The sequence below is a fragment of the Crocodylus porosus genome, unplaced genomic scaffold (assembly GCF_001723895.1).
Source record: "Crocodylus porosus isolate Cpor-Errol unplaced genomic scaffold, CroPor_comp1, whole genome shotgun sequence".
In the NCBI taxonomy this organism is placed as follows: Eukaryota; Metazoa; Chordata; order Crocodylia; family Crocodylidae; genus Crocodylus; species Crocodylus porosus.
In genome coordinates, this window is record NW_017728948.1 from 69,052,747 (window position 1) to 69,078,799 (window position 26,053).

The 26,053-nt window shown below is 41.8% G+C and overlaps 1 protein-coding gene across 1 annotated transcript in view; it reads left to right on the top strand.

Annotated features, from left to right (window-relative positions):
- The first annotated feature begins 1,671 nt into the window (after positions 1-1,671).
- Positions 1,672-26,053, top strand: part of UNC5C (unc-5 netrin receptor C) — a 415,055-nt gene continuing 390,673 nt past the window's right edge. The window contains exon 1 of the mRNA XM_019552942.1: positions 1,672-2,018. Coding sequence (XP_019408487.1) covers positions 1,895-2,018 — 124 coding nt within the window. The 5' untranslated portion in view covers positions 1,672-1,894. The remainder of the gene's footprint in view (positions 2,019-26,053) is intronic.

Below are 26,053 nucleotides of genomic sequence, written 5' to 3' on the forward strand. Positions count from 1 at the left end.
TCTGGAAGAGACATTTTGTACTCTTCCAGGCAGGGTTGAAGATCTTTGCTTCGTCCGTAAAGACTCAACTCCCAGAGATTTGATTTCATTATAGTTGCTGCTCTAGAGCTGAGCTTTGAGCATTATGGCATATCCATTCCCCAGTGAGGCCTAGCTAAGGCAGAGGACCACAGGACTCCACTGTGTCACCTCCTGGCCCCCAGTGCTGCCTGCGGGGCTATCCATTTTGAAATTTCCTGGGATTATGAGTCTTTCCTTGCAACAGATTGCCGAAAGAACCTTCCCTTGCTTTTTCTGCTGTTGGTGTTGTCAGTGTTGTAACAGATTCATTTATGAGAGAATGAAGACCAAATATACATGAAAAAGAAAGAGTCACAAAAAGAAGCGACCAGGTGATGTATGAGCAAGGGAGCTGTCCTGATCTGACTCCACTGCTCCATCTCATAAATTCTCCACACAGCTTTGGCACCCCTGGCTGACCTCAGGCCCCATTTAGACTGTCAGCTCCTCAGGGCAGGTGCTTGTTTGTCCCGTCAAGTACCATGCACGGCTGGCTGTGCCCCTGGATGGGCAGTTGGACTTTCCTACAGGAAGATGGCAAGTCTGTGTCTGGGTGAAAATAATCCTCCTCTGTTCTTCTGTCCTGACTGTCTGTCCGGAAGCTCCCTGTGGGGCAGCAGCTTTCTGTGGAAGAGCTCTCCCTCAGTGTGGTGGCAGCAGGGGGTTGGGCGTATTAATTTGGTGCAGATGGTACAGAGGCAAACCCCCCTGGGGTAGTACCTGCCCCTTTGTCTTCATGCTCAGCTCAAAGGGAAGGCAAAGAGGATTAAAAAACAAACAAACCCCAAGCCCCCTTTCTGTGAAATGGCATCTTAGTGTGGGAACCTTTCTCCTAAGGAGGGAGAATTAAGCAGATCCAAAGGCAGACAAGGGTGTGTGTGTAGCAGGTCTGAAAGGCAGACAAGGTGTGTGCGTAGTAGGTTTAAAAAGCAAAGAAGGGAAGCAGGGTGTGTATGCCGGAGCGAGCCGGCAAGCACCAGACGAGCCTCGCTCCAGCCCCGGCTGAGGCAGCCGAGCCGGCTCGCGAGGGATCCCAGCTCGAGGAGGGGAGGCAGCCCGCGCGGCGGGGGCGGGGAGGAGGCAGGGGCCTCCCAGCCAGGCAGGGACCACCTGGCCCCGCGAGGGCACAGCGCTGCCCCTCCGCACCGCCCGCAGTGCCCCGGGGCGTGCCCGGCCTTTCCCCCGGCGCACCGCTGAGGGCGGGGGGTCCTTTTCTTTAGCTCCCCGCCCCGCCCTCCGGCCAGAGGGCCGCGTAGCCGTGCCCTTCCCGGGGGCCGCCCGCCTGGAGAGGCAGTCGGAAGCGGGGGGCGGCGGCAGGAGGTCCGTCCTGGCTCTGGAAAGTCACCCTCACGGAATCGCACAGAGCAAATAAAATGTTAAAAAAAGATCAATTAAAAACATAACCCCCCGGCCCGCGGCAGGCGGCCGGTCCGGGCGCGCCAGGCCGGGGGGGGGCGGCGGCCGCGGGCGGGCGGCGCTGCGCGGAGGGGCGCGGGGAACCGTCGCGAGCGGCGCCGCGGGCTCAGTCCGGCTCCGCGCGTGTGCGCGGGCACTGCTCCCCCCCGCCCCTCGCACCGCCCCTCCTTGCATATGCAAATCCGCCGGAGCGAGGATGCTGCCGCCCCTTCCTCCCCTGCGGGCTCGGGTTCCCGCACACTTGGGCTCCAGCCCGTGAGATGCCCCAGTGCCGCTCGTCTCCCTGCAGCAGCAGCAGCCGCCGCCGGAGCCCGGGCACCTTCCCCGCCTTCCCCCGCTCGGCGCCAGCCTGAGCCGCGCCGGGGGGAGCTGTCCCCTGCCCCGGCCCGCCCCGAGGGGAGCTTGGCGCGGGGCTGCCATGGGCGCGGGGCTGGACGGCGCGGCTGCCCGCTGCGGGCTGGGACTGGGATACTTACTGCAAATGCTCGTGCTACCTGCCCTCGCCATCCTCAGCGCCAGCAGCACCGGCTCCGCCGCGCAAGGTAAGGCTCGGCTCGGCTCAGCACCTCCGTCCCCGCGGCACCGCCGCTGGCTCGGGGCTCCGCTCCCAGCCCTGCCCGCGGTCGGGGTCGGGGTGGGGGTCGGGGCAGCTCTGGAGCTCGCCGCACTGAACCCACCCGTGTGGCTCCGCAGGCAGCGCCTGCCCCTCGGAAGCAGCCGCCTCTGCTGGGGAAGGCTCCGCCGCCTCCGCTTTGAACCCGCCGCCTAGCTCCTCTTCTTCCCCACTTCCACCCTGCAGCTCAGGCTGGGCGTCCGCTGCAAGCGGAGAAATGCATCCGTGTGGTAGCGAGCGGGGGTAGAGCTAGGCAGAGTAAGGGGGCAACTGGGTGGATTTTGTTTCTTGCTCTGGCTGGTGGCATCTGCGGGCTTGGTGGAGGAGCGAGAGAGCCCTGGGGTCATGACACTTTTTTTTCTTTTTTTTGAACAATTTTTTTTGCGAAGATTTAGTTGGTCTCATACAAGAGATCACCTCTCTCAGGAGTTCTGATTCCTGGAGGCATGAAGGCACCAGCCAGGGCAGAGATCACGGTAAAAGGCTGGTGATGGGGAGAGTCCAGCCCGCAGCTCGGCCTCACTCTTCCAGCATCAAAATAAGAATGAGAAAAAGGCCACTCAAGTGACACGGCCAGCTCCAGGAAGATGCAGTCCAGCAGGAAGAGATAAGCTGCTTAGTCCTGGGAGAGTGAGGAAGGCAGGCAGGACATGGTGAAAGGGGAATGAGTCCGGGTGGCTAGTGCTTCTTTGTATGTTCCCTTAGCTGTCTCTGTCAGTCCCTGGCAGGCTGAGGAGCCTGGGGCTTGATATGTCTTCTTCTTGGCTGTGCTCAGCTGGAGCAGATCCTTCCTGGGCTGTTTTTTATCTTTTCTCTTCCTCCCTAAAACATAATATATTCACGGGGAGTTAATATGTGTGTATGTGTATGGAGCGTAATATAATCCTTTTTCGTTGTGCTTGTTCAGTTTTCTGCAAAGAAATCTGGAAACCTAGGCTTTTGACATAGCCTCGAGGTGACTGTAAATGGCCCCTTCAGAATGATCACAACTTCAGGCCTTTCAGTAAATGGTTAGCTACATCGGGCACACCACAAAATGTACCACAAAATGTATTGGCTCTGCATGGTACAGGTCTTTGCTGCCTACAGGACAGACTCTTCCTTGTACTCTAACTTGGCCTAAAACTTTCCTTGTCTCTACCTCCCCTCTGCAACTCCTGCGAGGAGCACCAATAGTGGAAGGAGCGGGAATGGGTTGTTGCTTCTGCTGCCAAACCGTTTTCACAACTTGAGCCGTATATGGGGTGGGGGGAAGAGAAGTTGCTCTTACGTGTGGGTGTGATGCACATAATGAAGACGAGCAGGTTCATTATAGCATTTGAAAAAGCTGTTTTCATGGTTACCAAGAAAAAAAGGAAGAAAGAAATCTGACGAGTTATTCTTTTCCTTCTCAGTCAAGGAGTATCATGTATTTGAGGAACAAAGAATTTATTTGGGAAGGCTAGCAGGATGTATGTGACAGAATTCTTTTAAAATATTATCTCACTAGAGAGGTGCTTGAGAGGACCGTGTGACTTTTACCCTGTATAATCACCCTATGATTGTAAAGCATACTCCTTTATGGTCGGTTTGATGGCACTTATACCAAAGTGCTGCTGATTGCTCTGGGCTCCAGAGGACTCCTAGTACCTCTGCCTGACTGTCAGGAATCTGACGGCTTGCTGGTTTATGGGTTAGTGTTGCTGTATTTGTTGTACACCATGTCTGACTGTGTGTAGCTATTCTGACCAACTTCCTCTAAATACCAGGGTCCACTTACTCTCCTCTGTGAGTTGCTTACTTTAATATTAGACCTGACCTTATCCAGTATAAATAGGTGTCATTGGAAACTTGTTCATTGAAAAGGAAGTTACAGAAAATATGAATAAAACAAGCATCAAGTATTGTATCATATTTCTTCTTTTTTCCTTGTGCCATCATTTTGTCTCATTGGCAACGTAAGTGTTTATGTGCATGGAGATAGTAATGCATTTGTTGAACTAGATGTCAGTGGATCTGTATCAGTGAATGTGCTTGTAGATAATGCTGGTATCTAGCGAAAGAATCCTTTTTGATGAAACTGGACAAAGGCTAGAAAGGCATCCTGCTACTAGACAGTCAGGACAACTGTAATTTAAATGACGGATGGGATGAGTGGGCAGGGGAGAAACTCCAGGGTTCAGCTCTCTCTGACCTCAAATCTTGTAGGAACAGAGAGCCCCTTGCCATTTCAGGTTGATACCAATATGTCATGGTTGGTATCAACCACACCAACCATATTCAATTTCTTAGTTGCATCTCTTATCTTTTGAATATGCATGCTCTTCAAAAAATAATGATGTGTAACAGCTATGAAAGATATTGGACCTGGTCCTTCTCAGACACTGAATAGGTGAGGAATTGCTAGGCCTTCAAGATTTGCAGAAGGTATCAGTGTACAGTACAAAGAGATTAGTTCCATAAATATAGCCATTTGAGGCAGAGAGGAAGATATCTGTGGCAACCCTTTATGTTACAGAAAGCAGGGCATTGTGGCACCTTAGAGACTAACCAGTTAGAGACATAATCTTTCATAAGTGATAGCTTGCTTCATCAGATGTAATGGTGTTGTCTATGGAAGCTGATGCCTGTCTGAACCATTTAGTCTCTAAGGTGCCATTCTGCCTTGCTTTCTGCCAGACTTGAAACTCATCGTGGCTAACTGCCTTTCCCAACCCTTTACATTGTTTGCAATAGAAAGTTTATTACTTGCCAGAATGGAAAAATCCAAGGAATGTGGTTGGGATGCATTGATTTATTTCTCCTTTGCATCTCTTTCTTTTTCCTTTTCCTTTTCCTTTGTTCAGTTCACACATACAATTTGGGTGCATATTTGAATCTGGCATTTTTTCCAGAGTTGGGGATTTTCTGACCTGTAATTTTGGTTTGATGACCATATGTCCTTCACATCCCATTCTTTAATGCTGCCCTACCACAAAAAAGTGCTACAATGTAACCATACCCTTGTTAGGAACTTTTCTTTCTATATACCATTGGGCAACTTTTCTTTTATGTCAATTAATTCTTTACCAAATAATAATATTATTTGTTTTCTATTAAGCCCCATTCAAAATCCTTTTCTGTTTCTTCTAATCCCTCCTAATTTGGGAATATCTACACTTTGAATCATTTTTACATCCAGTAATAGTAAAGAGCCAAACTGAAAGTCATTTGTCTGAATCGCACGCAGAATTTTCTGATCTTTGGACGACTTAGATTCATATTACTGCTGGTTTGGGTTTTCTAAAATATGAATCCAGTTAATGATATTTTCCAAAAGAAAAGATGTCCCCCTCCCCACCCCAGCTTTTCCATTCCTATCATGTGTAACAGTATTAGTTATTTGTCTGATGAAGAGAAGATAGGTGGCATTGTGTTAATTTTACTTGGTTTTAAAATAATTTCTTTACAAAGTGGTTTTATCCTCTCCCCTTCCACTTTTGAAGCAACTGAATGGTACTTTCAATGGTACACAAACTTTCTCTTTCTTCTTTTCTTTCCATTCCCTCCTGCAAAATAAATTCAATACTTGAAAAATTGGTGGTGATCTCCCCCTCCCCTAGAGGTACATACTACTTCATATCAGCATCTCAGTGTACACTGTTCAGCAGAACTACATTTATGACTAATCTGTAATGGAAGAACGTACTGTTTCTACTTTATTAACCATTTTCATTTATTGTCTGGAAATATTTTTTCTCTGCTTGTCAAGAAAGACTTTGAAATATCCACAAGAATAGTTCTCAGTCTTTTTAGACTCGAGGTACCCATGGATAGACATGAAGTACAGCTCAGAAAATGTCAGCTCTAAATTTTCACTTTTTTTTTTGATTACAGAAAAATAATAGAGCAATTCTTCTGTTGCAAAGAACTCAGAGTCCACAAAAGGGCAGAATGTTTGTTAACCTGTGGATGCACATGCTAAATGCAGGAAATTCAAATAGGCATCATGCTTGCACACCTAACAGTGCTTCTGTTGCATGGCATTCTATGTCACTCGTGATAGGATCTCAGAGTACCCCAGGGTGCCATGGCACCATTGTTGAAAATCACTGGTCTACTAAAATATATAAGTTCAAAGGGATCCTAACACATATCCCCCAAATCCAGCTTCTGGATATTGGAGGATCAGAGAGCTTAACAAACCACACTCAGTCCCTAATCTGATATTCAAGATCAGAGCTCATCTCTATAACAGGCTAAACAAAAAAAGAGGATTCATACAATCCCAGGCTGGAAGGTAGGGGGCTCCCAAATCTCAGCATCAACCACATATCTGAATTAAAAGCAATACAAGCAGATTTCCAGTAAGATTTATATCCAAATGACTGCTCTGTGCATCTAGATTGATGGGAATCAGCTATCACACTTATCCATGTTGTGCAACCTGCATTAAAAGTTTTTACAGAAGTTATCCTGTAGCTGTCTTTTTGTTAGACCCTCAGGTCCTCCAGTAAGGCACTTGGATACTGTGGTGAGCATGATACAGACAGATTTATGGACTAGTAGTAATGATGGCATAGGAGCTGGGCTGACAAGTTAAGATAAAAGGTGATGCATATTAAACAGGTTTTGTTCAGTTGTTCTGAGTGAAAAGTACATTTTTATGCGTAACCCCCAAAACCTAATTAAATTAAAGTGATAATTTAAAAAGAAAACTATAAAAGAGCCATATGTGCAGATATTTGTCCTAACCCAGTGTACCCTTTATTAGCAACAGCAGCAGTTTGAAAATGCTTGGTGTGGAAAAAGTGAAATATAACGTGTGAATATACTAACCTTTTGGGGATACACTTCTTAATTAAATACCTAAATGCATCTTGTTGCAAAAGGAGAGGGGGAAGACTTAATTATCTTGATGCATCAGTGGACCGTTTTTATTTGAGAGCATGGATGTAACAGTATTTGTGTCAGTAAAGCAACTTCTGAGGAGTATTTCACAATGAATGGATACACCCAGTTCAAACTTTTTTTTTTTTTAATGTGCTCTCTCAAATTTTAGTGGGGTTAACTGTTTGGGGCCAGATTTTGCCACTCTTACTCACATGAAAGAATATCTTAACATTGCACTTGTCCTCTCTGAAAGCCAAGTAGCCTACTGAGGGCACTTTCTGATTTGAGGTGCAACTTAAGCAGGTCACATAAAGTTAATGGGGCTACCTCCACAGGACAGCAATTCTTTGTGAATAAGCAAGACTGAATCTCGCTCTCTTTCTGTCTGTACCAGCCCCAAACCATAATGTTTATTAAATGTGTCCCGATGTCCTTGCCTGCTATTATTGTTCCTACTTGTAACTTGGTGTCCTATATAATCAAACTATATAGATCTCTTAAATCAGTTTCACAAATAACATTCACACTTGTGTTCAGTCATTTTATATGAATTATTGACCAAGATTTTAAAACTTCATATGTGCTCTGTATTCTGGGGCAAACCATATATGCAACACTAAATCTCTGAACCAAGAAACAACATTACACATGTTAAAATGATTTTCTTAATTTAATTTTCAAATACAATATGTCTGAAAGCAAGAAAAAAGTGATGTTTCAAAACACACACTAATCAATTCCATAGCTGGTCTGTAGATCAGAAGAAAAGGAAATGTGCATTATATTTATATTTATATAGCATTTTCAAATGATTATGCTAACTTTTGTTACATTAGTATAAAACTGATGTTGTGAGAGAGGTTGTTTAGGCTCCGTCTTAATAGATGCAGGACACCATCAATTCCTGTGGGAGTCAGAGGAGTTCAGGCTAACTGGAATATTACAGGGGATATTTTTTTTTGCACTTTGTATGATCAGGCTGTTTGTGTTTGCACGAACTCCTAGGCATATCTGTTATTTGAAAAATGAACCTAAATGGGGAAATTTCATTCTATCTAGCAATTCAGTAATCTTGTTAGTAGTGGCCCATTCTATAATGTATAAGCAAGTTTGTTTCCTGAAGTTTAATTCATTCTCATATCTTTCTGTGATTTGAATGAACCTAATCAAATCTTTGAAGAGTCAGCTCGAATTATCCTTTTGCAAAATGGCACAAACAATGCTTCTGCACCCTGCCATAAAAAGGTTTTGTAATTACCGCAAAAAGTAAGGTGCTTCTGTGGGGCTAAATCCTGCTTGTGTTGCTTACAAAGTTGGTAGGGAGGTTATTGTCAATTAGATGAGGAGGACTGAATTCATTGTAGAAAATCAGACGTTCAAAACGTTATTTTGATTTAACTTAAAAGGTTGATTCAGTTCATGCCATTGGTGAGCATTGAGCTGAAATAAAGTTCAATTTAATCATAGGTGTTTTTTCTTTGGGGTGCAGTATGTTTCAGTGTAATTATATCAGTAAAGAATAAATAGTATTTTTTCCTCTCCCCTTCTTATTTATTTATATTTCAGTGGAGAGAAAGAGAAATGTTTTAGTTTGTCAAGCATACACATTATTAGCCACCCAGTGGAGGTGTTCAAGTTTAGCAGGCAGTAATCTTGGTGTCAGTACTGATAAAATAGTAATTACATTGCCTGTCATCTTCATTAGCCATTTTTGCTTTCAGATTTTACTTGCAATGATGAAACAGTATATACTTTCAAAGTGCAAGTCGGGGATCAAATCCAAAAAATAAGAGGTAGGCAGGGTTTTTTCCAATCTACTGCCACCACCAACATAGAGAGCAGTGTCATACAGAGGCATAGTTCAATGCTAACTGCTTCCAAGGACTGAAAAAGAGCAGTGATGTTGTACATGATTTATTATGTTCTCCACAGAGTCCAGTCTCAAGATAAGACACTTTTGAGCATTTCATCATAATATAGTCCAACAGGCAGTCTTAGGGAAATGGCATTTACTCCTTGGGATTCACATTTTATCCAAACAGTAACTTAATTTGTATCACTTGTTTTGAAAGTGTAAAATGTAAGTCTATACTGAAAATGAAAACAAATGTGAGCAGGAATGTGCCCAACCCAATTGTAGCAGAACTCGTCTGTCTTTTTAGTTTTGCAAATACCATATTTACCTTTGTCAACTTTTACTGGGATATCCACTTTCGTTTTTTATAAATAGTGAGTGAAATCTTGGCCCTCCTGGAGACAATGGTAAAAATGCCCATTTAGTTCAGTGAGATGAATCTTTCAACCAGTTTTTTTATTGTTGTTGCTTCTGTTTAAATTAAACATGCAGTGATTTTTACAAGGTGCCTCTGGTATAATTTTTTTTTCATTTTGAATCTTGTCACCACACTGCTACAGTGAATGTGACATGAAACTGATAGTTAAGCTGGTGGCCCCATACAGTAGTCAAGGAAAATAGCATAATGCCACAAGCTATCCGTGTCCTTTTCCTCAGGGCTACCTTTCCAAAAGCAAATAATATAAAGGCAAGTGACTCAGAACACTTAATGAGAACTACAAAAGGTCCTTCCAGCTTTTATAAGGTTGGGAGAGGACTGACATACAGCCTCTCTCCAGGCTGCCATTGCTTACAGCTGCTTCCTATTTGCTCTTAAAGCACCACACTGAATTACTTATGTGATAAGCAGGAGACTTGGGCTGTCATTGTAACCCATTAACACTGGGACTTGGGGGCATCTCTTTAGCCCTTGTCAAACCATTATCTAAAAAAACTAGAGCTGGTTAAATATAGTCATTCAAAACTTTTTGTTTTTAAAACTAAAGTATCAAAATCATGGTGGAAGATATTTTAGCCAAAAATATTTTCGATAGATTGGATTGGCAAAACTGAGAGACATGTCTGTAGTACTTTGTGAGCTTGCTGCTCCTCTTTGCCATCCTGTTTGTAGAATAGTGTATCTAGAATCAAGTGCTGTTACACAGATCCTCACTGGTGCCAGATGTCCGCTTAGCATAACCAAAGGGGATGTTTCAGAGAAGGGGAAGCAAAGTTATTTCAAAGTCCATGTTTGCACCCCCCAGACACCAACAGCACTTGGAGCCCAGGGTGGTCCTTAGTGCAAGTCAGAGCAGTCTCAAGAATGCTGTAGCTTGCATCAGGGGTGTAGGTTGCAGCTGTATTGGTCTAAGAACTTAGGCAGACAAGGTTCTTTGGGTGAATCCAATATCTTTTATTAGACCAACTCAAGAGTTGGGAAAATTCTTCTTACTAAGCTTTTGGGCATAGACACCCTTCATCAGGCTGAGAAAGCATCTGCAGATGGTCTGTGCTCTTCCTGGATGGAGAGGTAAAGCAGCCAGAGGCCAGTACCTATGCAAGAAACTAGCTTACCTCACCTTCTAATAGCCCTATCTGGATAGTAGCAGGAAGCCTTGGAGCATCAATGTCTGGCCATGATTTTCACTTTTCCTTAGTATATCCACTATCCTGGTGAGACAGAGGGGCATGGCACAGGCAGTGCACCAAATGAAAATCTCTCTCCTTCCTGGGGAGTTCTCCAGATGCCTGTTTAAATCAGTTTTATCCATGATTTGTATCACTGTAGAGTGGGACAGGGTCTATCCTGGTGCATAACAATAAGTCTCTTTAATCCTCAGTAATATGCTGCAGGCCTAGGTAAGTAGCTATCATTATGTCCAAATTTGCAAGTGGACAAACGGAGGGAAATATGTAAGGTTATTTCCCCAAAACCATACATATTTATGGCAAAGGCAAGAATATGACAGGTAAAAATTCCAAGTCCCAACATTATGCTCTTTGCTGTCCTTTTCCTTTGTAAAAATTTTGAAGATAGGTGCCGAGGAATGCTCCATTGAAGGTTACCGAATTGCTTCATGACTTTGAAGCTCTTACTGCTCACCCATACTTTATTTATCGATATGGTGGTATCTAGAAAAAAATAAGTATAAAAGCCTAAGGACAAAATATTGTTTATTACTCAGGAATAGGATGTTTGCTAATAAATCTTAACTGATGAAAACTATGGTAGGGACTAGTCACAGAAATTAATGTTATTACTCAGAATTTACATAGATCAAAGTCTAGTCCATTGGAGTTGCTTCGGTAGAAATACCATAGCAAGTGAAATCAAAATAACACTATTCATTGTTATCTGTAGTGCAGAAATATCTTATCTGACAGTACATCCCACATGTCAGTCACTCATCTTATACTCATAACATCCTTATTGGTCATAAACATTTTGAGGTTGCGTAGCTAATCAGCTCTCCTCCTGTTGAGGTAACATTATCAAATATGGTGCTAAGAAGTGTGGAAGGGTTCTACTGACTGGCCTGTCAATGGCCATACATTTTCTTATTATATAGTGTCTACCAATTCACTTGCAGTCATTTTCATTAAGCAAAATAGCTTTATTTCTTAGTCTTATGCTGACTAAAAGGTTGAAATGTTAAGCTGTGTGGATTAACACAGTATCCTCTGAGAAAAAGGAAAGTTTTTTTGGTTCCCCAGGATTGAAAAAATCTTGAATTTCATCAATTATATACAAGGAAACAGTTACTTTTCAGAAGAGATTGATTCTACCTCAACTACTTTGGAAACTTGTTTAAATGCATTTTGTACATTTTGTGTTAGGCAATGTATGGTGATCGCTGTAGGAACATACATAGTACAGAGACTTTGAGAACAATATTCCTATCATAAACTTGCTGAAATGATTGTAGGCAGATGATTAATTATACTCTTATATGTTTGTTTATTTTTTATTTTTAAAAGGCATGGTTTATCTTTGTCCAGTCCCAACATGTGCTTATGTTGGAAAATATACAGATTGAGGGAAAATAATGTAGTTTCACTGAATGAGGTTAACTGCAGTTCAGTGATATAAAGTCTGAGGCATAAAAATTAGCATACATGAATATCAGAATAGCAGTCTGGCCTGGTTCCTTACTTATTTACTTTAGATTTATAGTGGTATAAGTTTAAACTGAGCTTGGTGGAGTTACTCTTTGCTCTGATAGAAGTGAGATGATAAATTGTTTTAGTCTGAATGAGCAAAATTTTTCTCTGCAAAGTTAGCTCACAATTTTGCCAGTTTCTTGGTTGGTACAAAAGGATTCTTCCCTCCTCTCTTAACATTATTAACAATGACGCTCTGTGTCAGCCTTATTACCACAACTTTGCAAATAAAGATCTACCAGGACTAACAAGTCACAATTTCAGGAAATCCCCATTAACAAAGCTATTCAAAGTCAAGTCTCACTGTTACCTGTGATCAGCAGAAGCTATAATAAAGCCTACAATTGCTCCTTCCTTTGGTCAACTCTTTTGGCTACTGTTGCCAGTTAACTCCAACAACAAGCCTTTTAGATTAGCCTTTTAAGGAGTATAGATCCAAGTAAACAGTTTTATACATTTATTAACAGGTATATAAATGAGCAAGAAATGAAGTCTGACCCTTCAGGCTTGGGACAGAATTTACACACAACCCGGTTTTAAGTGATCAGAAACTGGTTTAAACCTGTAAAAGAACAGATATTCACTGCACATAAACTGCTTTCAAAATGACCCAAACCAGTTTAAGATAAACCTGGTTGGGTCAGCAGGGGTTTTCAACCTTTTTGGATCAGTGTACCCCCTTCAGGCCACATGCCTACCCATGCAGCCTAGCATGGGGGCACTGGGGAGCCCCTGCCTTGGGGGGGTTTCTCATGCCTCCGCCCCAGGCAGCTGAGGGGAATTTCTCCCGTCCCCAAACCCTTGCCTTACCTGCTGCATCGCAGGGATCGTCCAGGGAGAGGAGGGAAATTCCTTTGCTCCCTTGCATCAGTTTTGCCTCCGACTCGCAGCAGCTAAGGCAAAATAAGCTGCAGAGGAGCAGAGGAATTTCTCTCCACTCCCTGGCCCTTGCAGCAGCTAGGGCAATGGGTTGTGGAGTGGAAGAATTCTCCTCGGCTCCCTGGGGCTGCCCCAGGCTAGGGGACCCGGGGCTGGGGGGAAAACCCCAAGGCAGGGGCTACCCAGCACCCAGCCTGGAGGACTTTTTCTCCCTCCCTCCTGGGGGAATGGCTGAAGCAATCAGCAGGTGGGAAGGGGGAGGGTTTGTCTGCAAAAGTTATGGGAATATATTAGAGGAGAATGTGATCTTTCATTTGCAGACTTGGCTCAGCAGTGGTGGGCCAGAATGACCTGGGTTAATCCCCAGGTAGGCTGGCACGAGGATCCAGCTTTTGCAGGTGCCACCCCTGCCACTGCTTCTCGCTGCACACAGCCATGGCATAGGCAAAGCTTGCCCCCGCCTAGCTATGAAGCAGGTGAAGCTGTTTGCTGCCAAACCCTGCTGAAGCCCCTTTAGTCTGCAGGCCAGCTCCAATGGCTCTGAAAAGCTTGCACGCTGTAGGTTAGTGACTGTGGATTTTCTTGGTTAGCCAAGAACTTGCATTAATTCTATTGTATTAGTATCTATTGTTCCTCATTTTGGGACAAGTTTGTGCTTTTTGTTTTGGCAAGTCATCATAGACATGCCTCCAGGAGATTGCTTTATGTCTCTTGACCAGTTTTGGATAGCTAAAGTAATTTCTTCAGTTTGTTGCTCAAATAAACCTGAGCTGCCCTTTTATTCATTCCTCACAGGTCTACTGAAATGGAATTAGGGTGCAATTTGTCATCCCATTCTCTTAATTAAATTAACAGTGACTGGGAAACTACAAAGTAAGTCCAGAGATGTAGAGGTCAGTTGGGATGCTAATTAAATTATATTCTCTACATTGTCACACCGGTGGCCAGATGTTTTCCCATCTATTGTATGTAAGTGGATTTAGGCACCCAAGTGTGATTCTGTTCCTCCATGTTCAAATACTTGAAATCCACTAATGCATTTACTTTGTAACATGCTGTCATTTTACCTTGAAGAGGAGATTGAAGACCCACTCACCTACTGTATTAACTGTTTCTCTGGGATTTGAGCAGTGTGAAATGGATTCACACTTAAGCACCTAAGCCCACTTAAGTGCCTATTAGTCAGAATTGAATTTGGTCTCTGGTGTTTAGAAGTGGGGTCCTTTAGCCAGATCCTGATCTGATATAAATTGGTATAGACCAAATTTCATTAATGCCAGCTTACATCAGCTGATTTCCTGTGTTAGGAATGTACTAAAGATACTGTATATTGAAATCTGCTTTGCAATATTTAGTTTATACAGTGACGTAAAGCAGGTGAACTTTGTAGTCTGTTCTATCCTTGGCTTCCCCCATGAAAGTAAATGGGGCTTTGAGTAAAGGCTCTATTAGAATGGCAAGATGTTGCTCATGCTGTGGCTCTGTTCCCTTAATGTATTATTACAACAGCTTACATTAGTGGCTCCTAACCCCGTGAATCTTAAGCCATGTGGGGCTTTGTATCTCTACAGGTTACTCTTTCTTCCTGGGCTTGAACAGGGTGTCTGCCAACATCTTGGCATCAGAGTAGAGCAAGCTTCATGGGGGGAAATGGAGACTCAGAGGAACATGCTGTCACAGTAGGAAGGCACAACACATAGAGCGGGGACTTCTCAGAGATGGTGAAAGGCTTTGAATGGCCTTTTGCTGAGACTTAAATAACTATGCTAATACTGAATATCTACAGATGTAGTCATATTAGCTCTAAGAAATTTGTTGCATATGTTTTGTTTTTTTAATGGATAAAATTCACCCCCCTGTAAAGGACCAACACAAAGCATACGTGCTACTCAGATGAGTTTTAAAACATCAGAATAGAGCAAAGTATGTCATTCTTAGAATATGGGCTGGCCCTTAGAACAGGGAGATGATATGCTGAATGATTGTATGGCTTTCCGTCTCTCTGACATGTACTGAAGTGGGTTTTCAGCTGTTAAAATTAATTGTTCATTGTTAAAAAAGCTAATGGCTGAATCCTGTCGCCCATTGGCTTGTATCTCCTTTGCTGCCTAATGAGTCACTTGAGACTGGCACCCTAATATGAGACAGAAGAATCTGGGCATACATATGTACAGTTTTGTAATGATTTTCTGCCTGAGTAGTCAGCAGGGTTTGAACCCAAATCATTTAACAGTGAATTTGAGCAGAAAGAGTAAACTCTGTGGTTGATACCAGTCATAGGTTATTATCCCGGATGAATTAGTAAAATGAAATATGATGTACACTTTCCTTTGCAGTCAATTGTTTTGCTTTGCTAGCTTCTGAGCATTGCTGTCCTTCTAATCTTTCTCTATAAGTCTTATTTTCTCAGCACAAATTAAATGTATAACACTTTATTTGTGTAATGAAATGAGCATGTCCATTGTATAAAAATGGCTTGGAGGGGGTGGGGGGAGAAACAGCATGAATTTATTGACTTTCCCTTAAATGTTTGTGTGGATTGTAGTCTCCAGAGGAAAATCATAAATCTGCATTGATAGGAAAACTGAATTAAAATAACTGAATGACACTGTTTCGTCTGTTCATCTGCCACATGTCCCTGATGAGCTTAATCTATGAGTCTAATCTATGGTTTTTATTACCAAAGTTCTTCTTACTTTTAAAAAAGTATTTCATGACCAGATCTTACTCTCCTTATCCAGCCAGTCATTTTCACTGACTTACATGTGACCTACTCATTTGAATAAAGCAAACAAGATTTGGTGTTTTGTCTTCAAAGTTCTTTCACCCCCAATACAAATGTAGAAATCTGTTTTTTTCTGTTTGGAGGCTGGGCTGAGGTTAAATTGGTTTTAAAGATAACAGAAGATTTCAGTGTCCTTGGGTTTGTTTTGCATTCAGTGACAGTCACTAAATCAGAAGAAAGAATGTTCAAACAACACACTTGACAAAAAGTGATTTTTATAAAAAGGGTCCATTCCTGCTAATAGCACATAACCCCACTGACATTAAAAGTCCATTAGCTAAACCCAGTTTAAACAGCAGCTGATGCTATGTCAGCTAAATATACACTGGATTTTTTCACATAATGCAGCAATAGCACTTCTGTAATTTTTCTAAAACTATGTATATTAAAGATAGCAAATGTCATCTGATAGTAGTAAGATGAAGCTCTTGCACTAAAGCAGGGAAGAAATTGTAATCAAACTAAAGTAACCATCTGGTTACATTAACAAGAAGCATATAAATGATAACATGAAAGGCCAAAGGTAACAGTTTTGAAAATTAAATTCAAGATAGTTTGGGAAAGTTTAGTGAGTGTACTTCTCAAAACCAGTAGCACTATCACAAAGGTGCATATGGGAAGTCAACTGGAGTTTTTCTTCTGGAAAAAGCATTGAATTGGATTTTTTTTTAAGCAAAAAGGATGCTTTATTGGTATGTAAAGAAATATACCTGTTTTCAGTGGTTTGAAAGCATTTGAGCTTCCAGAGTGTTTGTATAATAGGTTTAAAAATAAGATCATCATTATTAGGCAATTAATATCTAGCCCTGCTACACCCAAAAACACAGACAAAAGTGTATTAGAACTAGTTGATACATGTTTGTTGAAAAGAAAAGAAAATGATAAATGACAATGCCATGAAAATAAATATGTTCTTTACAAAGCTTATTATTCATCTTCAAAAACACAAGCCAATTCTAAGCTTCTAATACTGAAATAAAGAGCCTGATAAGCACAGACAGCTTAGTACCCAAATTATACTGGGATCCAACCCCATTTTAATAAGCTATTTTAAAGTGTCCTAGGAAAACAGATATTGTGCTATAACTGTAATGCTATTGTGGAGAGTTTCTGAGGGTTGTTTAGTAAGCTAATGTGAGAGCTGGAACAAAGCAGTAATTAATCACTTAACTGTCACACACACAAGTACTGCAAAGTATTACTATAACCTCCTCCTCCCTCTATTCTAATATCAGTGCATTAGTGAAACCCTGTACAAGTACCAACAAATGTAGAACTTTCCTTTATGTGTGTGTCTTGGGGAGGCATACCCTCTTCAAAAGTTATGGATCTGTATTCATAGTGGCTACAGACACTTTAACATGCACCAGTAGACTGCAAACCTCTTTAATATATCATGAGCCTAACTTTAATTATTATTTTTCCCTCAGTGCTGAAGCAGTTTATATCAGTAGTGTGCCCAGAAAAGAGCATTTTTTTTAATGAACCACAGGATTTAAGGAGGGTAATTTAATTGCATTAATTTTCCTTCTGGAAACTCACATGTAAACATATTACTACACTAAAGCCTGTTTTTAATTACAAGCAGTGACTTTTTCATGTTGACAGATTTTCACATGGAAACCTTTATTCAAACTGAGAGGGGACCTCTTTGCTATCATTAGTCCTTGCTGCTTAGTGCTTTGATCAAGGACAGTAAAAAACCATTTATAATTCAGTCTGAGCTTATATGTACCTATTTAATATAATTAGTAAACAAACTCCTGTTTATTAACATATTATTTGTGAAACTGGTCTGAAAAACTTCGTCTCTGGCACACACAATAACATTGTAAATATTTCATAATATATTTAAAATGTTTTGATTTTAATTCTGAATCCACTTTGGATTTTTAAGAATAAAGCATGGTTCAGAAATGACTTTTTCTACATGTTTTGCCTTGAGTCTTGTGCACTTCCAGCTGTAAGATATAAAAAAAAATTATTGTATTTGGTTACAAAAATAAATATGTATGCATTTATGACCTGGGGGAATTATGGGATTGAAGTGTGATGGGGCTGAAAGGATGATATTGCTCAGATTGGAGCCGGACAATTGTTACATTAGTCATGAACGTTTTTCATAGCAAAATGCATTACAATGTCAATACACTTTGTCTTTTTGAAGGTTTTCATATGGCTGAGTATTTGTATATTGTATACAACGGCAGGTTTTTCTGAAATGCATATATAGTACTCTGTTAAGTTAAATTGATTATGAAGATTCAAGACTTCAGTGCTCTATGCAAAGTTTTAGTGACCACAAGCCAAATTCTTAATAGAGTATACGTCAGGAAAGTGGACATACAATATGTTTGACTGTGCAAACCTGTTGTTCAGCAGACCAGCCTGTCAGGTGAATTTTGAGTGTGGAGCTAAGTGCAGAGAGAAGGAAAAGGCCTATATAGCTTGTCCAAAGTTAAGGTTGTGTTTGGCCGATACCGATGACTGATTATTAACCAGTCATATTGGCCGATATGCTGCCTGGCAGTTTGGAGAGCAGCGTCCAGCCAATAGGTCTGTGCAGGAGAAAGAGGTGTGGGGGAGGGAAGGGGCATGATGGGGGGGGGAGATCAAGGCCCACACAGTGAGGGAGGGAGTGGGGCTGGGGCAGGGGCAGGCTTTGCCCAGTTGGAGCATGATAGGCCATGGGATAGAGCCATGAGTGGCTTGTCCATGGGGCGCAAGGGGCTGGGAGGTGGCTCCCCATGCTATGTGCACCTTTGTGCATGGGGCAAGCTTTCCACTGTGACCTCTACCCAGTGGGAGGGGCTGGGCTGGGGCTGCACTCAGGGAAGGTGGGGGCAGCGCGTGCAGCAGCTTTGGGAGGGGAGCTATTGGGGGGGCAGCAGCCACCCCAAAATTCACCACAGCCATCCTGTAGCCCACCTCCCAGTGCTACTGCTGCCCACCCTGCTCCCACCCACCCTGAGCACAGCCCCAGCCCAGCTCCCCTGCCAGGAAGAGGCCGATGAAGGCCCAAGCCCACAGCGGGCAGCCTGCCTTCACCCTGTGTGCAAGTCTGGGGGGAGCACATACCTCCTAAGCTTCCCTTGCGGGTGTGCACAGTGGTGGGAGCTGCCCCCCTCTCTGCCCCCCCACACCCCATCCCACCCTGCTTCTGCTGGGTAGTGCCTGCCCCTGTCCCAGCTCCACTCCCTCCCTAACTGTGGGGGTCTTAATCTACCTACCCTTCCCTTCCCCACACCTGCTCTCCCTCCCCAGACTTACTGGCCAGACGCTGGTCTCCAAGCTGCTGGGCTGCATTCCTGGTCACGTGTGTGCTGTAGCTGCACACATGTGTGCAGCATTTATCCATGACATTATCAGCCACATTGGCCAAAAAGAAGCCTATTGCTGATAATATTAATTTTCCTTTTACATCAGTCTATATCGTATCAGCACTGGTATCAGTGCACCTCTAGCAAATAAGTGGGTTTTTTGGTTCAGTGGCTGAACCAAAACAGATGGAAAAGAATTTCAGTTCAGGTCAAGTCAAAATGAAATTACTTGTTTTGTTTTTGTTTTCTGGCTATAATGAAGAATTAAAAAAAATCATTTTGGATCAAATGAAACATTGTGCTTTATCTATAATGACGCATTTCTTTTTATTTTTGGTTTGCCTTTTACACCTTAAGAAAAGCAAATCAAGTTAAATTTGTAAATGAAATATTATTTCAAAATGAAATACTGAGATGTTTTCTGAAATATTTTCCCCATTTTTCCACCTGAAATTTCTGATAAGTAGTTCAAAACTCATAATATAACTATAATAAATGTTTGCCCAGCTTTATTATACATTCTTCTTGTACTTGCTATGACTCATAGTACCTCCCCTGCCCTTCTCTCCTCAGTGTCTTATCTTGTGGGAAGATTGAAAGAAGTCAGGGAGTTCTTTCCTCTTCCTCCACCTCCTCCATTCTTCCATTCCCCTAAGATCACTATGAAACAGGTACAGAGGGGCGCTTTAGCTTAATTCTTAGATTCCAGATCTATCTTGAGCCTGTCAGCCAAAACGTGACTTGGAGGGATATTTTGTATCCCCCATAGACAAAAAGTTGGGGGAAACCTGTACCATATCAGAGTATTTGGAAGGCATTGCACAGTTTCTTTCTCACTGGCATGGCTGACATGTATGACAGATTGACTGGGAGTACTTGTATATTAGAGTGCAAACCAATTTCTGTAGTCACAGAACGTGGGGCCATATAACTCAAGAGACTGTCATTGAGGAGAAATCTTTGGACACTTTATCATGATTGTGGTGATAATGTTTCCTGTTGTTATTGCAGTTAGAAAAATGTCACAAAAAATCCTTAGCAAGTGTAAATCAGCTTTTGTCTTCAGGGAAACTACAGCAAATTACGCTAGCCTGATACAGTTTTCCATTTTATCTCAATGGCTGGAGGTGCATTTTTGGTGTGCTAAAAGTGGTTTAATTCCCAGCTTTTTCATCTGAAGCTAAATGCTGCCTTAAGTTCCATGACACAGCTGGTTTACCAAGATGCCATTAATATTATCTGAATTTAAGAAGCACAATAAATAACTCTTGTATGGTAATTTATACAAGTGAAAGGCTGAATTAAACCAAAATTCCTGCAAGTTCTGATGTGCAACAGTTCTAAATTGTGTGGGAATTTTTTTAAGGTAACTGTTTTTGTGGTAGCTAAGTATCTTTATACTCTGTGGCATGTCCCTTGAGTTCTTGTATATATTTGGGATTTTTGGTCACAGATCATTAAAAAGGCACTATTTGTAGTAGTATAGGGAGGCAGCTGGGCACCCAAGGCACAAGTACAGTGGGGACTTCTGGTTGCAGCTACTTTTATTTTCATCATCCCTACATCAAGTCAGTGTCTGGGGCAGTTGCTCCATTCACTTCACTCTAGTTACACCATTGACTTTGATTAAAATGAGAGGATTTACTCCATTTTAAAAATATTTCTTCCATATTTGCTAAAAAGATTTGAACATGAGTTTCATCATATAACTTCCTGCTTTTTTGCAGTAGACTTTTGAATTGTCCCCCAGACTGGTAAGTGGCTCTATGACCACATGTATTTATAGAGTCACAATTTGCTTTTATGATGTTCCAGGTCTGTGTGTGTCTTTCTGTTCAGTACTAATCTCTATCTCTGTTTTGTTGGAAAAGCCACGATTTACTTCTTGAAAGACACTAAAATGTCAAAAGTTGGGAGGAGTTATATGGATGTGAGTAGTATGATGGCGATACTTGAAGAATTAAGGTTAGTCAGATAGACTCCTATGTAGTTAATAGGGAGACATGGATGCTTTCAAGGAATAATTCAGAGAGGTATCCAATGTAAATCAATACGTACAGGTGTGATCTGGACTCAATAGGCATTATTTCTCTTTCTTACTGATCTTAAAGATACTTTTACTCCTTTAGGTTAATTATGATGTACTGGAACAGGCTTCTCAAACCTTCCTCAGTCCCCAGAACACCTCTGGCAGTCAACAGTAGACACAAGGCTTTGGTTCTTGCTTCCAAAATGTTTATTATGCATTTAATACTTAGGCAGCCTGGCTACTCAGACCAGGTTGCTTCCATTCTTGTGTGGAAGCTTAAGTTTAAGTACCTGAGGATCTTTGCTGTCCAAAATATAAGCACTGAATGTAGGCATCAACTGAATTTGGCATTCACTGGAGGTGGTGGATATTCTAGATTGCCTTTATGCTATTTAGGCCCCTAAATTCAACATGAATTCTACATAGGTAACAACTTTACCAACCTGGATCTGGCCTCTGGTTCCCTGTTTTCTCTTGTCTATGGAATATCATATTAAAATGGAAATTGCTAATTGAGAATAATGTTATGTGAAGTACATTGAGTATAGGCAAGCTGCAAACAAACTTAGAGTTGAACACTGATAGTAGTTGTTAAACTACTATTAAATTACCTAGCAGCAGAAAATCACAGGAACAGATAGCTACATGATTATCTTCAGTACATCAGATACAAAGGCTCTACCATGTCTATTTTGAATTCAGTGTATGCAAGCTGACCATCAAAGATTATTTGAGAACGCACATATCTGCCATAGCTCTGAATATTTGACTGTGGCAAAGTTTATTAATGAAGATACTTGGGGAAAAAATTACCTGATGATTGGCATATTTTCAAAATACAATTATTCTGCCTTGTGCTTAGAATTGTCCATCAGCTGCTGCATTAATTAAGAGTAGGTGTTATGATCTTCAACTTCCAGTCAAACCATTAACTAATCAGCAATAATTCCCATTGTAGTCTGCCTTTCATAACAAGCACAGGTAAAGAAATTAAGAAGTTGTGTAGTCCCTTTATTATTTTGATTTGAGAACCACTAGAGAATTCAGAATAATATATGAGTGAATTAGATTCAGTAAAAAGGATCTTCAAACAGAAATATTTTGGAAAAGCCATATAGATTTTATTCTGCAAAAAAATGGATGCCTGAAGTTAGGCTCTGAAGATTCCAATTAGGTTCCTAAATTGATCCTTTTTCTAAATGTTGATCATCTAGCAGTTTCCACTAAGGTTTTTATAGAATAATAGAAAATGGGGGTTGGAAGGGACCTTAGGAGGTCATCTAGTCCAACCTCTTGCTCAAAGCCAGACTATCCCCATCTATATCATCCCAGCCAAGGCTTTGGCTAGCTAGGTCTTAAAAGCCTCCAAGGATGGAGAGTCCACAACCTCTCTGGGTAACCTGTTCCAGTATTTTTACTACCTTCCTAGTGAGAGAGTTTTTCCTAATATCTAACTTAAACTTCCCTTGCTGCAATTTGAGACCATTGGTCCTTGTTCTGTCATCTGCCACCACTGAGAACAGTATTGACCTCTGGGCTTCCAACCACTCACCCCAGTGTCTATGCCACCAGAGTAGGGTAAGCATAATCTATTTCTAAGAATCTTTTTGAAACTTTTAGCTACCATAAGCCCCTGGCAGACACTTAATTAAAGGTGCCATGGGATTAGATGTGTGACACACTTCCTGCCATGCACATGATTGTGGGATCAGGGATCAGATCATTGTGCCACATTGCCAGTGCAGGGAGAGCCTGGGATTATAATACCAGGCTCTCCCTTCACTGACCATTAGGAAGCCTGTCAGCTGATCCCTTCTCTGAGGCTTGGGAGCATATCTGAGTCAAGGGTTATAATGCAGCGTCAAGGATGGGAACGCTGATTAGCAAACTACTGCTTTCGGCCTCTAGGGTGTGTGAAGCCTTTGACTCTGTGCCCATGAGGCTGGGAGTCCCAGCTGGCTGCCTCTCCCAGCCTCTATGGTGTGTTGGACTGAAAGGCACCCCAGAGGCTGGGAACACAGATGAGTTGCTGCTTTTCACAAAGGGGCACATTGGAGTCGAGTGCTCCAATGCACCCCCATGTTTGGGAGCAACAGCTGATCAAGGCTCCCAGCCTTAGAGGCACATGGGCTTAACTCCAGTGCACCTTTGAGGCTGTGAGTGGCAGTCAGCTGATCAGCACTCGCAGCCTGGGGAGCAAATGGGAGTCAAGGGCTCCTGTGCACTCCCCAGGCTGGGAGCCCCAATCAGCCTTGCCACATGGAAATTTTCAAGGTGTGATGGGAACCAGCCACAGAGTTACTACACATTTGTTTGTAATAACTTTGTAGCTTATTCTTTATTTTATCATGCCATTCATTGTGTTAAGGTGTGGTTGGGTTACTATTTAAGATGTGATTAACTAGTCCTGAGGATGACATCTGCCAGGGGCCACGTGGAAGGATTTGGCAATTAAAAAATAACACATAACAGGCCTATTTTTCAGCTAGCTTAGCTGTTACAGCTTCACTAACTTCATTATGAGTTATGCTGATTTATGTGAGCTGAAGATCTAGCTCTAACTCACCAAGATTTCTCTGTAGCTGTATTCATAGCTAAAAGATTTTTGCTAACTTATTTGGCAAATGCAATCTCCATGACTGTAGGAATGCTATTAAAAAAAAAAAAAAAAACAGCAGAAGCAGCAAGGCACATTAGGTAGGCATCCTGGTGTTAACAAAGAAATTCTTTGCTGCTAAACAAGGATGAAAAAACTTTCCTATCTTTACAGGATCTTGTGCCACTTAAAAGGAACCAAAAAAAAGAGGCCTCTAGGACAGCAATTATTGGTTAAAGTACTTTTTATGGCTGCTGGTTTTTTAAAATATATGGTATGTTTTAAAGAAAGATTATAGAGTTTGCACAGATTTTCTTTGAAAGGCTTTTTTTTTCTTTTTAAGCCAACTATCCCTTCACCACAGCAAGCCTGATAATTAAAATAAAAAGGCTGTACATCAGCATTCCCCCCATGCTGTCTACAGCTGTTTGTTCTTCAGAAAGCATCTTGTTTATAATAAAAAGTAAAATGAACTTTTCCAAGTAGGTCTCTTATTTTATCATGGATGTGTTTCCAGTTGTAGCAATGATCAATCTCTTTTGATCATCTGAACATTTAAAAAAAATCAAGTTATTCTTTTCTTTCCAATGCCTTGTGAACATGAATATGGAAGCCTTTTTTAAGGTTAGCGCCTTCTAGAATTATTTAGAATTAGTGGGGAGGGGGAGAAAAAAGTTTTATTTCCCTGTGGAATCATTAATTTGTCAAGTATTATAGTTTTTCTTTTTATTCCCTTGTGAAATAAAGTATGTGTTGTGTTTGGTGTAAAGACAAGAAAAATCTATTTCTGAATACGATGTATATCCTAAATCCAAAAGTATTTCTTCTCTAATTAGCCATTGCCTGGAAATTTTGAGGTAAGAATGAACCTATTTATTGGATTTGGTTTGTGGCATTTTGATCCTTAGACTGAAAAAATGTCATTTTGAGACTACGGTAGAATATGTTTAATAGATTATCCTAAACCATAACTCAGACAAAAATGCATGTAGCCAGCCAATCTTAAGGTCACCAGAATATGTTCGGTGTACTTCAGGCAACAAAGGGAAGATTATAAAGTAACTACTCTTTTTTGTTAAGACTGCAGTAAACACAAAGCTAACGTGTCCTGCATAATTACCACAGGGAGTTTTGCAATGGTCTTTTACTGGTAAGTTGTTTGTAATCAAGCAGCTTGAATCTTGCCTTGACATAAAGCAGAGGAAGTGTTTAGGAGACAGCTCTGTAATTATCAGCAACAGGTGCCCATAATGGAATGCCAGAGAGATGTTTGAAAAGGCAAATATTGCTTTAGGAAAGACTTCAGGACTGTCTGTTCAGACCAGAAGACAGTAAACTGGGTGAATGAGAACAGGAGGAAAAACAGTGATTTTTTTTTTTTGAAAGGTGGAATAAGGCTGCTTCAGGCTCAATTCTAAGAAAAACTCCTTCACAGTCAGGGAGTCCAGACTGTGGAATAAACTCCCTCCAGTGGTGGCACAGTCACTTATCCTGGAAATCTTCAAAAGGAGACTGGACACTCACCTCGCTGGGGTCACTTGACTCCAGTTGTCTTTTCCTCCCTATTGCAGGGAGACTGGACCCAATGATCTACAAAGTCCCTTCCAGCCCCTAACAGTCTAGTAACCTATGAATTTAAAAAAGGGCAAAAAAAGTAAAGGAGATTTCTTATAAGAGTTTCATTTCCATTTATCTGCCCATACTATAGTTCTGCAAGTGTTTGAAAATATTTGCTGAGATCAAAGCAAAACAAGACATGTCATGGGTGACTGGTGCCACCTTAGTTGGGTGGGGAGCACATGCCCCCCCCCTGCAGCTAATCCTGCCAACCGGGGGAGGAGGGGATCCCCCCTGCAGCTAATCCCGCCGACCGGGGGATCCAATCCTGCTGCAGCCACTCCTGGATACAGCTGCAGTGATCAGCCAGCACTTGCAGGGGGTACACAGGTGCTCCCCCCTGCCCATCACCTAAGCAGCAAGTGCAGCCAGTCAGATGGTGCACTGGCACTCTCAGGGGGTGCATGTGCACCCCGGGTCTACGCATCACCACCGAGACATGTAAAATAAAGATAATATTAACAAACAAAGAAAAAGTTTCTCCTGACTTCAGATTATACTCTGATTTATATGACCCTGTTCTTTCTGCCTTTCCCATAATTTTCTCGCATGTGTAATTTTGAAGTCCAAGAGCAAGGATTTTCAAGCTGGGGCCATCTATGCAGTGAAATAGCTATGAGATGTCCTTTATTCATTTCTAAGGCAAGAGAAAAAGAAAAGTTAAGGATAGACTCTTGCAAACTGTTTTAGTAAGACATTTATAACTAAAATGATTGAACTTTGGAGTGTGACAGACAGACAAACAGCCATCAGGCCCTTTGTCCAGTTTTTAACACTATAGCAGGGGTAAAACTATTTTTTATCATTAGTGTTTCTGTTTTGATGCAAAAGGAAGCATAATTTTGGCAGCACCATACGGTACAATGAGTTATATATTATCTGACATTTGAT